Raw genomic sequence first — 14,488 nt, forward strand, 5'->3', positions numbered from 1 at the left:
GTGAGGGTCCCTGCTGGGGGTGTGTGGCCAGCCTGGGTAAGGGGCTGAGGGCTGTTTTCAAGCTGGCCATACCCCCTTCAAGGTAGAAGTTCCTGCTGGGGTGCCTGGCCAGCCTGCGTTGAGGGGCTGATGGCTGTTTGCAGGCTAGCTATGCCCCCCAGCGGACCCCTCACCCCATGGGGCATGTCCAGCCTGGGTGAGGGGCTGAGGGCTGTTTTCAGGCTGGCCAGAGCCCTTCATGCTGGGGTCCAGCCCCAGCGGGTCCAGGGGTTCCCAAAGGTGTGGACGGAGCCGGGCGAAGAATGTTTTACACGGAGACAGTGTTCAGAACTCTCTAGCTTTCCTTAGTCTCCGTGGATCTTCCTGTGCCTGGCTGAGGCCACAGAGAGAGAGATCCCAAGGCAAGCTGAGCCTTTATTTTATAGTGAGAGGTAAACAAGGTAGTGGTTTCTATAGTTACACAGTTCTTGTGAGTTTCACTTGTTTTGACCATAGTTACACTTCCTGCACTTCCCTCAGCCCATTAGCTTCCCGAGTAAGATCTAGAGAGCCTCATAAGGTCAAGCCTAATTATGCTAAGAGGACTGTGCCCTCTAAGCTGGGAATTGTTTGTGACTTTGCCCACAGGTCAGTCCGAGGCTTAACCCTGTATCAGCTCCCCACACCTTCAGGGTGGGGGGTCCCGCTGGGGTGCCTTGCTAACCTGGGTGAGGGGCTGAGGTCTGTTTTCAGGCTGGCCATGCCCCCCAGAGACCCAGGCCCCCAGCACCTCCTTGAGCGGAGGCCAAGGCGGGTGGGAAGCTTGGCTTCCTTCATCGTCACCGGGGGCAACCCAAACCTCCAGCTCTGTGGCCACCACCATCTTTGTTGGGTTAATTTGCATACTCGCCCTGATTGGCTGGTGAGCTTAGTGGAGGGACGGTCAATTTGCATGTTTTCCTTTTATTAGTGTAGATGTTTTGCATACTTACAACTATAAACCTACTTTTGCCTCACCCTGTATACCTTCAACACCATTAATATTTTTTCATATATACTTCAGATTATGTATCTTTAAATTTTAAATGTATGGATATACTGGAAGAGTGGTGTGTGTGTGAACAGTTTTGTATATATAATTTTCAAAACTCATTTATTTGAGTATCTTTCCTCCTTGGATACTCCATTCTTCCTTATAACTCAATATTATGCTTTTAAAATTTATCACTGTTAATACATTAAGACCTAATTTATTCATTTTAACTGAATATTCATTTTGACATACCACATTCAGCCATCTTTTAAAAATAACTAACAATTTTGTAAAAAAATGGAAATAACAGTAAAGTCCACAACCTTGTTCAGGTCTCCTTTGTACAGATACAGTAAACTAGCTGTATTTTAGAGGATAAACATCATTACCTTTACCTGGTGATGAACTCTATTTTCCCACAAAATCACAAACACCTAATATTGTTCTCATGTTAACTTTAAAAATAATTATGTCAATATAATCAGTAAATCATGAAACAACTTATTGTTTTGTAATTTTCCATTCCCCTGGTACTGCTGAGGTTGAGCATCATTCAAGTTAACTTTTTTGTTTCCTCTTCTATTAAACTGCCTTTTCACATCGTTAGCTATTTTTCTATTGGATTGTTTTTCTCTTTTTCTTATCAATGTGTAGTCCATTATGCAATATTGACATTAATCTTATATTTGTTATAAGTTACATATATTTTTGAGGGAAATACCTTAAACTTATTCACCATGCCAAGAATTGAAATACACCTTCTTAAAGAAATTTTCTTTCTTATTTGACTTGGTTCCATAAACATGCTCCTAGCATACTGAGGCCTCAGGAACTTGACAGCAAGTTGGGAGGAAGAAGATAAGCTGGCGGTACTTACTGGGAATAGGCCCCAGGAAAAAGAAAAGGAGGCTGATGACTAGGCCAGTGGTCAGCAAACTGCAGCTCGCAAGCCACATGCGGCTCTTTGGCCCCTTGAGTGTGGATCTTCCACAAAATACCACATGCGGGAGCGCACGTACAGTGCGATTGAAACTTCGTGGCCCATGCGCAGAAGTCGGTATTTTGTGGAAGAGCCACACTCAAGGGGCCAAAGAGCCACATGTGGCTCGCGAGCCGCAGTTTGCTGACCACTGGACTAGACCTATATCCTTCTCAAGTGGACCTCCTGCTAGTTGTTATTGGGAGGAAATTTTATCTATTGAATGTCCTTAGTAAAAAATTCCTAGCTAAAGAATTACTTATACCAAACAGACTTAATCTAGGAGACATTTCTTCATGAACATGGCCATATAAGCTGTAAAATTATCTAGGTTATAAAATGGAGATCTGTAACAACTTCAGTCTCTTTGTGAGAAGCGCAACAAAAGTCTCACTTGGGGACCACGTCTTTTTTGAGGACAAAGATACATTTTTCAAAACTAGGACCTTGAGAACCACACAGGATGTCCCACATCTCTTTCTACTTCCTCTGTGGCCAATGATTGTCTATCTATTTGAAAATTATCAGTAATGGTAATGTAGAATAAGATCTCCGATTCACAGGGTTCAATCCAAATGTGAGTTTGCTCAGTGTCTGCAACTATTTGGTCAGGGCTAAGCCTCGACCCCCCACTAACCCATTATATTATTTACTTTGTGCCTTGTTGTGGTCTTTCTCCTATCTGATTTTACTTGGCATACCATACATAGAAACTTTCTATTGATTTAGGTTCTTCATAAAATGTTATCTTTGCCACCTTCCTACTTATCCTCACCTCAAGGCAACTTGAGGCCCAAATTGGAGCTGGGACTGGGGTTATGTTTCTTTAATATGTATATAAAGATAAACTAAACATTAATGCCCCTTTTTCCACGTCACCTTCCACATTAACAAAATACTACTTTTGTTAAAGTCTGAAAATAAAATACATGGATAAACTAGCTTTCAGTAGTATAAAATTTTAGCGATGTCTGATCATAAAGCTGATTCTGTGAAAATCACACACATCTAGAGAAAACTTTAAACTTATTACTATTATTTTTAATCCTTACTCAAGGAGTGAGGACATTTTTTTCAATCATTTTTCTCAGAGAGAGTGGAAGGGATGGGGGAGGGGGACAGAGAGAGAGAGAAACTTTGATGTGAGAGAGACACATTGATTGGTTGCCTCCTACAAACACCCCCAACCAGGACTGCGGATTGAACCTGCAACCTAGGTACTCACCCTTGACCAGGAATTGAACCCACAACCCTCCAGTGCACAGGCTGACTCTCTAATCACTGAACCATGCTGGCCAGGGCAAAAACTGTAAAGTTGTTAACAAAATTCTTACACACAAAGCAGAATTTACTAAAAATAAGTATAAGTGTGTGTGTGTGTATGTATATGTATGGGTGTGTGTGTGTATGTATGGTATATATATATGACTAGAGGCCGGTGCATGAAATTTGTGCATTCGGGGGTTCCCCTCAGCCCAGCCTGTGCCCGGGAGCCCTTGGGGGATGTGGATGTCCGACTGATGGCTTAGGCAGGCTCCCAGCCAGCAGTTGGGCATTCTGAGCGCTGCCACAGAGGCTCGCCAGCCATGAACCTGGCTTCTGGCTGAGTGGCGCTCCCCCTGTGGGAGCACACTGACCACCAGGGGGAAGCTCCTTTATTACCAACTAGGGGCCCAGTGCATGAATTTGTGCACCTTGAAAGGAACTGTGGGCCGTGAGGCTGTGGTGAGCACAGGGGTGGGTCTCGGCCCATCCTCCATGCCCCTGCCCAGCCTCTCCTGCCACGTCCCCCGGCCCCCTGTCTGCCAGCAGCCTTGCTCCTGCCACTGCCGCTCCAACATGCTGACAGCGCCGGCCCGGCTTGTACCCGCTGAAGGCAAGGAGCAATTGAGGCCGGTGCCAGAAGCAGGTGCAATAAGCACTGATCACCCCTCAGGAGCAGGGGGAAGTGGAAAAGCCCTCAGGGGCAATCAGGGCCGGCAGCCGCTGCTCGCACCCACTGATGGCGCCAAGCGATCAGGACTGGTGCTGGGCAACAGCAGCGGGTGCAAGTGGTGGCTCTGGCGCCAGCAGCAGGTGCGAGTGCCGGGTGGGACCGCGGTGCACAAGAGCAAAGAATTTTCAGTAACCACCAGAGGCTCGCTCCAATGACAGTGACTGGCACCCTGCCTTGGTCTGGCAGCCCCGCTCACCTGCTCCACCATCCCGCTGCAGCCGATGCCCACCATGTTCCACGCAAACCCCCTGGTGGTCAACGCACATCATAGCAACCGGTTGTTCTGACGTTCGGTCTATTTGCATATTAGCCTTTTATTATATAGGATGTTCAGCCCATGGATGCTCTGTAACTATTTATTTACTGACTGGCTTTTCCTAGATATGGAAGCTGCTTGCATTCAATCTAAATATAGGATAAGCCACTTAAGGAAGGGGTTACTCACAAAATTTTCCAACACAATGTCCCAGGGGCATAATGATTGGGAAATTAAAATCAATGTCTTGATTTTGTTCTCAATTTTGAACAGCCAAAGAAGGCAGGCCTTCAGAAAGTCAATATGTCTGCACTCTATCGAATCCTGTACAAGAGCCACTTTTTCAAAGTTATTCTCAAAATAAATAGAAGACCAAGGTGATTCTGTCACAAGATGGTAAATATACAATAATCATGAAGAGAAAATTTTGTTTTTCCAAAAAGAATGATAGCTACAAACTCTTAATTTAAATCAATTGATAAAAACTCCAAGTGGAGAAATACAAATCACATATTTGTCAAGATACTAGGAAAGTTTTATCCTCAGCATTATATAAACAATTTTCGACATCCAAGAAAACAGCATTCAAATAAACACAGCTATAGAAAAAGATGACAAGATAAATGGATACAAATCCTCTTTCTCAAAAAACTGGTTAATAGTTAGCTATTTTAAATTTTAAAAAATATGTAAAAGCCTTGGAAGAGTATGAAATGTTTAGAATAGTGTTTACCAGCTTTAATATATACTATTTTTATGTTCAAAGTTCCTATTTTTACCTTATTATTCATGTTTTAACATACTTAAAATAGCTATCTTGGTACTTGCATGCTAATTCCATTATTTCTGTCATTTTTGGTTTTATTTTTCATTAATTGATGTTTTTTTCTCATGCTTATGATTTATACATTCTTGCTTCTTCGCATGTACTTTCTGAATGGCTGATAGACAGACATGAAAGACATCATGTTGTTGAGGTTTTGTATTGTGTCCTTCCAGCAGGCAGTTAATTTAGCTGTGAATCAGCAGGATCCTCTCAGGGCTTCTTTATAAGCTTTGCTAGAATCCATCCAGCAGAGCCTTTATCCTAGGACTATAAATCACCGTGCTGCTAAGGTGTAACCTTTTGGGGTCTCTATTGACTGTCCAGAGTATTAAATAAGGTCTTGCCAATATGACTGGGTAGAATTAAGATGGCCCCAAGCACTGTGTGAGCTCTGGCCATGGTTCAGCTCACAGCTTCTCTGTAGTTCTTTCCTGTGTAGATTTTCTTCACTTGGCCTTGTGAAGTGTCCTGCATACATGCAACTTAGTATTCAACAAATAATCAAGAAAACCTCTGTATACATTTCCTGAACTATTCCTCTTCAGTTTTCTTCTCTTCATGAGCATGACCTAGAAATTCTACCTACATCAGTGCTCCTGAACTCCCACCTGTGTCTGTTCGGTTGAGGGAAGCTGCTGGGATATGGCTGGGCTCCACCTGTGCCAGTCCAGGAAGGGCCTTCAACCCCAAAGTCAAGGCAATCATGGGGCTCATGTCACGTTCCCTATCTACAGAATCACAGTTTGTACCACCTTTTGTCTTAAATTCAAATTCATATCTAAGTCCAGATTTTGAGCTATTCACATTGAGAAAGATATTCTATTAATAGTAAATTATCACGACTTTTTAAAATTATTTTTCAGAAGTTCTGAGCAATTTTATTTTATTTTTAAAATATATTTTATTGATTTTTTTTTTTTTACAGAGAGGGAGAGGGATAGAGAGTTATAAACATCAAAGAGAGAGAGAAACATCGATCAGCTGCCTCCTGCAAACCCCCTACTGGGGATGTGCCCGCAACCAAGGTACATGCCCTTGACCGGAATAGAACCTGGGACCCTTCAGTCCACAGACTGATGCTCTACCCACTGAGCCAAACCAGTCAGGGCTTATTTTTTAATTATAATTAGATATTATTATATACTTTCTCAAAAATCTTCTTAATATTCAAATTTGGGATACAAATCACTAATAAGATTGAATGCAGTTAATTCAATAAAGTCAACTGAAATATGTATTTTCATGAGTTAGTTTTAGAAAATGGTTAAGTTTTATATCAGAAGTCAAATTGCATAACAATAACCTAAATGTCCAACAATAGACTAAATCAAGGAACATAAATATCATAGAATTCTACTGAGACACTAAAAAATCACATTTTCTAGTGAGAAAGCAGAATACAAAACTATGTATTATATGATACAGATGTTTTGGGGGAGCAGAAAACTAAGATATAAAGAAAACAAATGTGAAGTATGATTTTAATATTTATATTTTTACTTATAGACTAGAGGCCCAGTGCATGGATTCATGTACCTGTGGGGTCCCTCGGTCTGGGTGTGCCCTCTCACAATCCAGGACCCTTTGGGGGATGTCAGACTACAGGTTTCAGCCTGATCCCTGCAGGCCAGACCTCACCCTCTAGTATGCATATAAGATCTTTGGTTAATTTCTTCCCCCCCTCCCCTCCCTCTGAGATTCATCAGTCTGTTCCATGTTTCCATTCCTGTGCATTGAGCATCCACCCCCTGGTGGTCAGTGCGGGTCATAGCTACTAGTCAAACGATCAAATGGTTGCTTAGGCTTTTATATATAGAGATTTTCTGCAAAACGACATTACATATAAAGCATATTATTTATATCTGACAAAAATTTTAAACCATTTTAATCTGACATTTATAATGGCAATATAACATATATATTAAAGTAAAACTTGTCTTCTATCCTTGTTTGTAAATCTGCCTTTCCTATTCCACTTTACTTTTCTGAGTCCCTGTTCTCTTTCTGACTATGATTTCATGATTGCCATATAGTGATATTTCCCAAATTTCAATGTATGCCCCTCTCCTTTCTCTTGTTTTTAATTTACTATTTATATCTGCCTACATTTAGATTACTTCATTGTTTCCTCAACTTAATATATACAAACTCAACCTATGCCATTTACAAACAAGCATTCCTTCCCAGTTACCTAATCCTTCTCAATGGTAACATTTTCCTTCTCTTAGTTTTACAATTCTCTTTCACCTTAAATCTTTCCTTGAATCCTTTGGATGACGCCTCTTATATCCAGTGATTATTTCTATTGCCGCTTGAGGAAGATTGCACTGAGAGTCCCAAACAAATGGCCTCCCTGTATTCACTCCCTACTCTGACTCCATCTCTTACCAGCATGCTACTGAATCTCTGAGCCTTATATATGATGGACACCTTGAACTAGAGTGAAAAACTGTAAAACTGCATTTTCTATACTTCCTTGCTGCTAGGATTCTGTATATGCTGTTGGTTCAGAAACAAATGCAGTTGAAACTGAATCACAGAGTGAGACAGGTACAGGACATACATTTGGCGGTTGTACATTGTGGCTAGACTGTTTTCTGGACTCTCTGACTGTAGCAGCAGCTTCTTAATTCAGCAGGTAGTGTCCTGGTCATAATGGCAAAGACAGCAATTCCTTTAGTAGCTAAATTCTGCTGGGTGGTTATGGGAGTCATTCATGAAATAAGGCATGTGGTCTCTTCAGCCCTTCCAACAATTTAATAGCTATTTATGCATCCTTTTAGGCATAAATTGTCTGGAGTGAATTTTATTGTCTACTATTAAGAATAACAACTAACCTGGCTGGTTTAGCTCAGTGGTTGTGTCGACCTCTGAACCAAAAGGTCAGGGTTCAATTCCAGTCAGGGCACATGCCCAGGTTGCGAGCTCAGTCCCCAGTAGGGGGTGTGCATGAGGTAGCCCATTGATGTTTCTATCTCCCCCTCTCCCTTCTTCTCTGAAATCCATTCAAAAATATTTTTAAAAAGGAATGCCAACTAAGAGTTTCCTCATCTTTAAATAACAATTCTATCACCTTGAAGGGTTATTAGAAGAATTGATAGGGACAATTCAGGTAAAACGTATAAATAGCAGAAACGTAGTTATTGTTCTTGTGTTGTTGTTAGCACCATAACAATTAGAGGGCCAGGGTATGAGTTATATCTTTAGCATATGTTCTTTCTGCAATCTTGGTCAGGTTACTTAACTGCTCTAAAATTTGATTTCATTATAATGTAGGTAAAAAATATAACTACTTCATGAAGTTTTGTGAAAATTAAATGAGAGTATATAACTAAATATTTTTTCTATATTTTGTTATTCTCCACACAAATAATCTCACTTGATGAGCTAATTTCCCACATTACTTCCTGTTTTTAAATGCCATGACCTTACCTGTCTTCTCAGAATCCTAGGCACACATTTTTTAAAAACATGCAATGTCTCTATATTCTGTTATCATCTCTTTTTCAACTTAAAGCCATTTTTCAAGTTGTTCCCTTTTCATGAAGTCTTTGCAGGGACTTGCAACCTACCTTGATCACTTCTTTGATCTTGGAGCTCCTACAAACAGCACTAGGCATTTTGACACTTTGCTTTTTTTTTAATTAGTAAAATGTGCCTTATTTCTTTCTGAAATTGACTTTTAAGTCCTTGAGATCAGTAGCAATTACATTAAAAAATTATCTAACAGACTTAAGAGAGTTTACAATTTAGTAGTCACTTGAACAAACTGCTGACTAGATGATTTGCCATGTCATTCACTGATTCAATTAGATTATACAGTAATTTTGGCATATGCCATTAAATATAGTGTAGAGAACTCAGAAGTAAGAACTTGGTTAAAGGTACTTGAAATTATATACATACATTTTTGTATTCTTAATTTTTTCCTCTTTACCAAAACATTTCTACCAGCCTCTTTTTTCCTTTAATTGTACTTAATTCTACCATAGAAACAGCAATAATCTTAAATATGCTAACAAAATGAATGTATAATATACCAGTCAACATTACAATATGGGAATGACTGCTGTTCCTTAGACATATCTGTCAGCAGTGATATAAGATATACATATAAAAGGGCTTAGAGCACTGGTTTTCAACCTCGGACACACTTTGGAATTACCTGGAGAGGTTTAACCACAGAGACCTCCATTTAATATGAATGGCATATGGCTTGGGAACAAGATGTTTAAATTTAGCCAGACGATTCTCACAGTGATTAGGAAGAACCACCACTGGTCAGAGGCTATGCTCCACTCAGCACCTTCTCCCATCCACTTTCTCTCACTGCTTTGCTTTAGGAACATGCTGCCTGCTTGGAGATTTAAGGCCCTTCACCTAAGCATTCCTTTGCTGTCACCAGTGGCACCTTTGGTACATGTATACAAGTACAAGTAACAGGATGTTATTTTGAAAACTATTTTCTGAAAAAAGCTTTCTATAATTTCAGTAGGCAGTAATAGTATTCATATACATAAGAAATAAGGTAATACGTAAAATATCAGCCTGGCAAGAAGAGAAGGGAGGGGACGGGAAAGAAAAGCTACAGCCCTATTAACAATAAAGGAGAGGTACAGTTTCAGTTATAAATACCTGATTGATGGTATCCAGATCATCAATGAAGCTATTTACTTCTGATAGAAGCAGAGATATTATAGATTTTCTCAACAAGCTGCAACTTCCCAGGGTTACCAGACTCTGAGACACACAATGCTGTACCTGAAACTGAAGATAAAAATGAGTAGGGTTTTACTTTTTATCAACTCAGGTCAAAATAGATTTAGTGGACATTTTCTAACACTTCACCAGTGAGCTCCACGCTGTGGGGAGTACAAAAAGTGTCAATAAATTCTAGGTGAGTCTCAAGCACAATTATGAAATAGTTAAATAATAATATAAGTAATGAAATTTTATATAGCAGTTCATATTTTTAATTGTATGACAAGGTGCAAAATGGATATTTTAACTGAAGTATCAAAAGATGATGTAACCATTTAGATGATAGACTACATACAAGATGAAAAAAGAGATGACAAACTAAGACTCTTAAGCCCATAGCCACTAGATGGATAGATAAATATAGACAGATATAGAAAAGGGGTGAAAGAGAGAAGTTTGGAGATGTCGTTGGGGAGAGCTACTGGTGTAGTATGAGTCCCACTTCTATGTGGAGGAACTTCTCTAGTCTGCACAAGTCAAAGGCTAAGCACTTTAGAGTGAGGAGAATAAAATGAGGGGCTCTAAATTTTCATCCAGAGGCCACAAAAGTACTTACCACTAATAAAATTAAAAGGACAGTTGGAGACAATAAACTATTTCACATATAGTTATTAGAAGAAAGGCCAGTTGATTATTAATCACATTAAATAAGGGGTATATAATTCACAGCTGGAAATGCATTAAATATATCCTTTAAAATATCTGGGAGGAAGGATGCTTCAAGGAGAATCTCAAAACCCAGAAATAGCATCTACCTTATGATTGTTCTATATAAGCTTAAAAGCATACTAAGGAGACATGGCTTTTATATATAAAATGTTTAAATGATTTATTTATTTAATATTAAATGCCATATGAAAATGTCACTCATATTCTTTAGGGTGAACACTTAATGTAGATATTTCTCAAAACGACATTTTTTTTTAACCCTCATCCTAGGATATGTTTTTATTGACTTTAGAGAGAGAGGAAGAGAGAAAGAGAAACATGGATGTGAGACAGAAACACTGATGAACTGCCTCCCACATGCGCTGCATGGGGGCTCAAAACTGCAAACTAGGTATGTACCCTGACCAGGAATTGAATTGCCACCTTTTGATGTACGGGACAACGCTGCAACTAACTGAGCCACTTAGCCAGGGCTCCGATTGGCATTTTAAAGATATATTTTAATTTTAAAAGTCAGTCAATATAATAAAATTAATGGATTATAGAGTTCAAAAGCAATTTTATTATTATTCTGGGCATACATAACTAGCTATTAATAATAGTTTTCTAAATCAACTTAATCATAAAATCACATCAATATATTACCATAGAGGTCTAGTTATTTATCTTGTTATTTCTTAAATATATAATTGGTTCAGACACCCTTTATAATATTTCAGTGCTACTTATTATTTTCAGATTATTTTCTTTGTACCTGAAAAGAAAGAGTACGCTTATCTAAGCTCTAAAAACCTTCTTTTGGGTATTTCGCTACTGCTTTAAATGTTTACTTATCTCCTTTCTCAGTATTTAATTTTTTGTGGCAGGGGTGGGGAACCTCCAGCACCTGGACCCAAAAGGCCCCAAAATCATTTGGTCTGGCCCTGCCAAGGCATTAGGGGTGAGTTAATGAAATGTTTGACCAAATATAGCAGACTGATTTTTAAGTTGACAATTTTGTATGGCCCTTGGAAGAAAAAAGGTTCCCCACCCCTGCTTAAAGTGAAGAAAGAGTTCACAGTAAAATAAGAGGGACTTTAGTGAGTAAGAGGTTTGCAGACTCGGAAGCCCAACACTGTCTGAGTCAAACCCAGCTCCACTACTTATTCACTTGTACTAACAACTTAGTTTAACTGTTATGTCTCAGTTTCCATATCTGCAAACTAGTGATTGTGACAGCACCTGCTTCCTAAAATTGCTGTGCATATTAAGATTCAATAAAAATGGTTAACATAGTGCCAGGCAGCTAGTAAGTGCTCAATAAGTGTTAAAAGTTATTATAATGTAGAATGCTAATATAAAAGTATTGAAGGTCATATAAGGTTAATTCACTAACCCTTGAAAAGTTAAATACCAGCAATAAAATCTACTTTTCTAGAGTTAGTAAAGTCCTGGTAGAGGACATTGTTGAGAACTAAATTTCATCAGAGAGATTTTCCATGCTATAGCTATGAACTATTGTCTCCCCAATATGACTGAAGTTCCTATGAGAGCAAAAACGAAAGTATATAACCATTAGGTAATTAAATTTGTGTAAACTATTATAAAAATGGCATCTCTTCTCTTCTTTACATCATATTTGACACTGTTCTTTTGTAAATACAGCAGAACTTTTGAGACAGGCTGACAAGGAGGCCAGGGCTGACATAACATTCTAGGCGAGGCTACCATAATGAAAACCATGGAAAACTCGCTCAACACCCATGCCATCTTTATCTATTCTAGCACATCTTCCTGAGGTATGTTCCTTCTGTACCCAATTTGTTGAGAGTTGTCATAATGAAAGGGTGTTATGTTGACAAATGTCCTTTCTGCATCTATTGAGATAGTCATATGCTTTTTATCTAGTTCTTTATATGGTGTATCACATTTACTGAACCATTTTTGTATTCCAGAAATAAATTGCTCTTGATCATGGTGTATGATCCTTTTAATGTGCTGTTGAGTTTGGTTTGATAATATTTTGTTGGTAATTTTTACAAAGATAATTACCAGGGATATTGGCCTATAGTTACTTTTCTTGTAGTGTCCTTATCTGACTTTGGTAGCTAGGTAATGCTGGCCTCATATATTGAGTTTAAGAGTGTTCTTTCCTCTTCAATTTCTGGGAATATTTTTATTTATATATTTGGTAAGATTCACCATGGAAACCATTACAAAATCACTTTTGAAGAAAACATCTCCAATTTAGTTCTTGGGAAAACCAACAGATACAATTTTGACAAACATGGACTAATACTAAGCAGTGACCAAATAAACTTGAAATTAAGCCATCATCTTTTAAACAGTAATGATAAATTTGGATATCCTAAAAGCAACTGAAACTGAGAAATAAAAACTCACTAAATGACAAAAATAGCCAACTAGAAGGAAAGATAGTAAGTTGGAAATAGATGTAAAGAATATAAAAAAGAGAATGTGTAAATATGAATTGAGGTTAACAATAGGTGTTATATGTTTATATAGATTTCTTTTTTTAATAGAGAGAGACATCTGGAGAAGAAACAACACAGGGAAATATAAAGGAAGAAAGTTTTCCAGGCATAAGAACAACAAGCATTCACAGGTAAGGGAAGCATAATATATACTAACAGAAAAGAACAATTAGACTGACACATAATTCCTCAACAGCAAGAATAAAAGCCATAATAAGCCTTTGGCATATTGTCATCAAAACACTTAGAGAAAAAAAAATATATTAATCTATAACTGTGTGCTAGGCACAAGTATATGAATCCATAATTTTGTTCTTAAGAAAAGAAATGAGACATTTTTAATGAATAAAACAAACAGTAGTTTAATACTTACTGAATAGTACCAAAGGGACCTGTAAAAGTTGGACTTTAAAAAAAGGGAAAATTATCCCTGGAGTCTCCTTGTATTTGGTATTCTGAAGAGGACTGTTTCCCTTTTCTGTGACAATTTATTTTAAAGTTTCTTTAGACCTACTTTTATATTTCATTTTAATCTGCACCAAAAGAAAGCATATTCTGATACTAGCATTTGTTGGCTGCGTTACTAAAGCTACAGAGTTCATAGAGAAGAAAGATAAAAACATGGGGACAAAATAAATAAGGTTTATGGTCTCAGGAAGCTCATAATAAAAGCAAATTTAAATAGTAATGGAAGAAATAAAGAAAATCAGGTACACATAAGAGTTAGATATTGTGAAAATCACAAGTTCTTGAACAAATGAATCAGAATAAATCATCAAAGTTCAAAGTAAATAAATCTTTCTAGAACGAACAAAAGATCAGATATAGGAAACAGGACTCCAGTTTTCAAACAAAATCGATACACTGAAACCAAGATATATCTAGGAAATATTAAATTCCAAATAAAAGAGAAAGGCTCTTTTCATTTTCTAAGGCATTAACTGTTAGATCTCTTTAACAGAGGAAAACTACTACCCAAATTCTACAGCATCCCTTAAAAGTATCTCCCACATCATGTTAATATACTCATTGGGGGAAAAAGGGCAAAGTGATGGAAACCTTGGACAGAAAGAACTTGGGATGCTCACTGGTTAATTAAAATATCCACAGTAAACTGAATTAAAGGTAGATTAAGTAGTTAATACCAGAAAATAATACTTATGTTCATTAGAGTTCTGGTCAGGTAATAACTTTTCTAAGTTTTGAGCAATAAAATGAGTAAGACAAAAAAAAGTTCACATATAAAAAGTTTTTAGTAACTAAAAGTGAGAAAAAACTTGTGAGTAAAAAATCTATTAGAGTTAATGGAACTAGTAAAATATACTTAAAGTGTTAAAACATCATTGAGCACTTAATATAAAATATTAATAGGTAATTCACAGAGAAGTAAATAGAAATAGTAATTGAATATTTGAGAAAAGGGTTCAACACCTCAAAATAGCCAAATTAAAACAAAGAACATACTATTTAAACAATGTGAGGGAATGAAAATACTGTGTGTGTGTGTATATATAT

The 14,488-nt window shown here is 37.9% G+C and overlaps 1 protein-coding gene across 1 annotated transcript in view; it reads right to left on the minus strand.

Annotated features, from left to right (window-relative positions):
* MEI4 (meiotic double-stranded break formation protein 4) overlaps positions 1-14,488 on the minus strand; it is a 119,324-nt gene that overhangs the window by 44,263 nt on the left and 60,573 nt on the right. Inside the window, exon 3 of the mRNA XM_023755201.1 lies at positions 9,705-9,836. Coding sequence (XP_023610969.1) covers positions 9,705-9,836 — 132 coding nt within the window. The remainder of the gene's footprint in view (positions 1-9,704; positions 9,837-14,488) is intronic.

This window comes from Myotis lucifugus, unplaced genomic scaffold, assembly GCF_000147115.1.
Source record: "Myotis lucifugus unplaced genomic scaffold, Myoluc2.0 scaffold_71, whole genome shotgun sequence".
Classification (NCBI taxonomy): Eukaryota; Metazoa; Chordata; class Mammalia; order Chiroptera; family Vespertilionidae; genus Myotis; species Myotis lucifugus.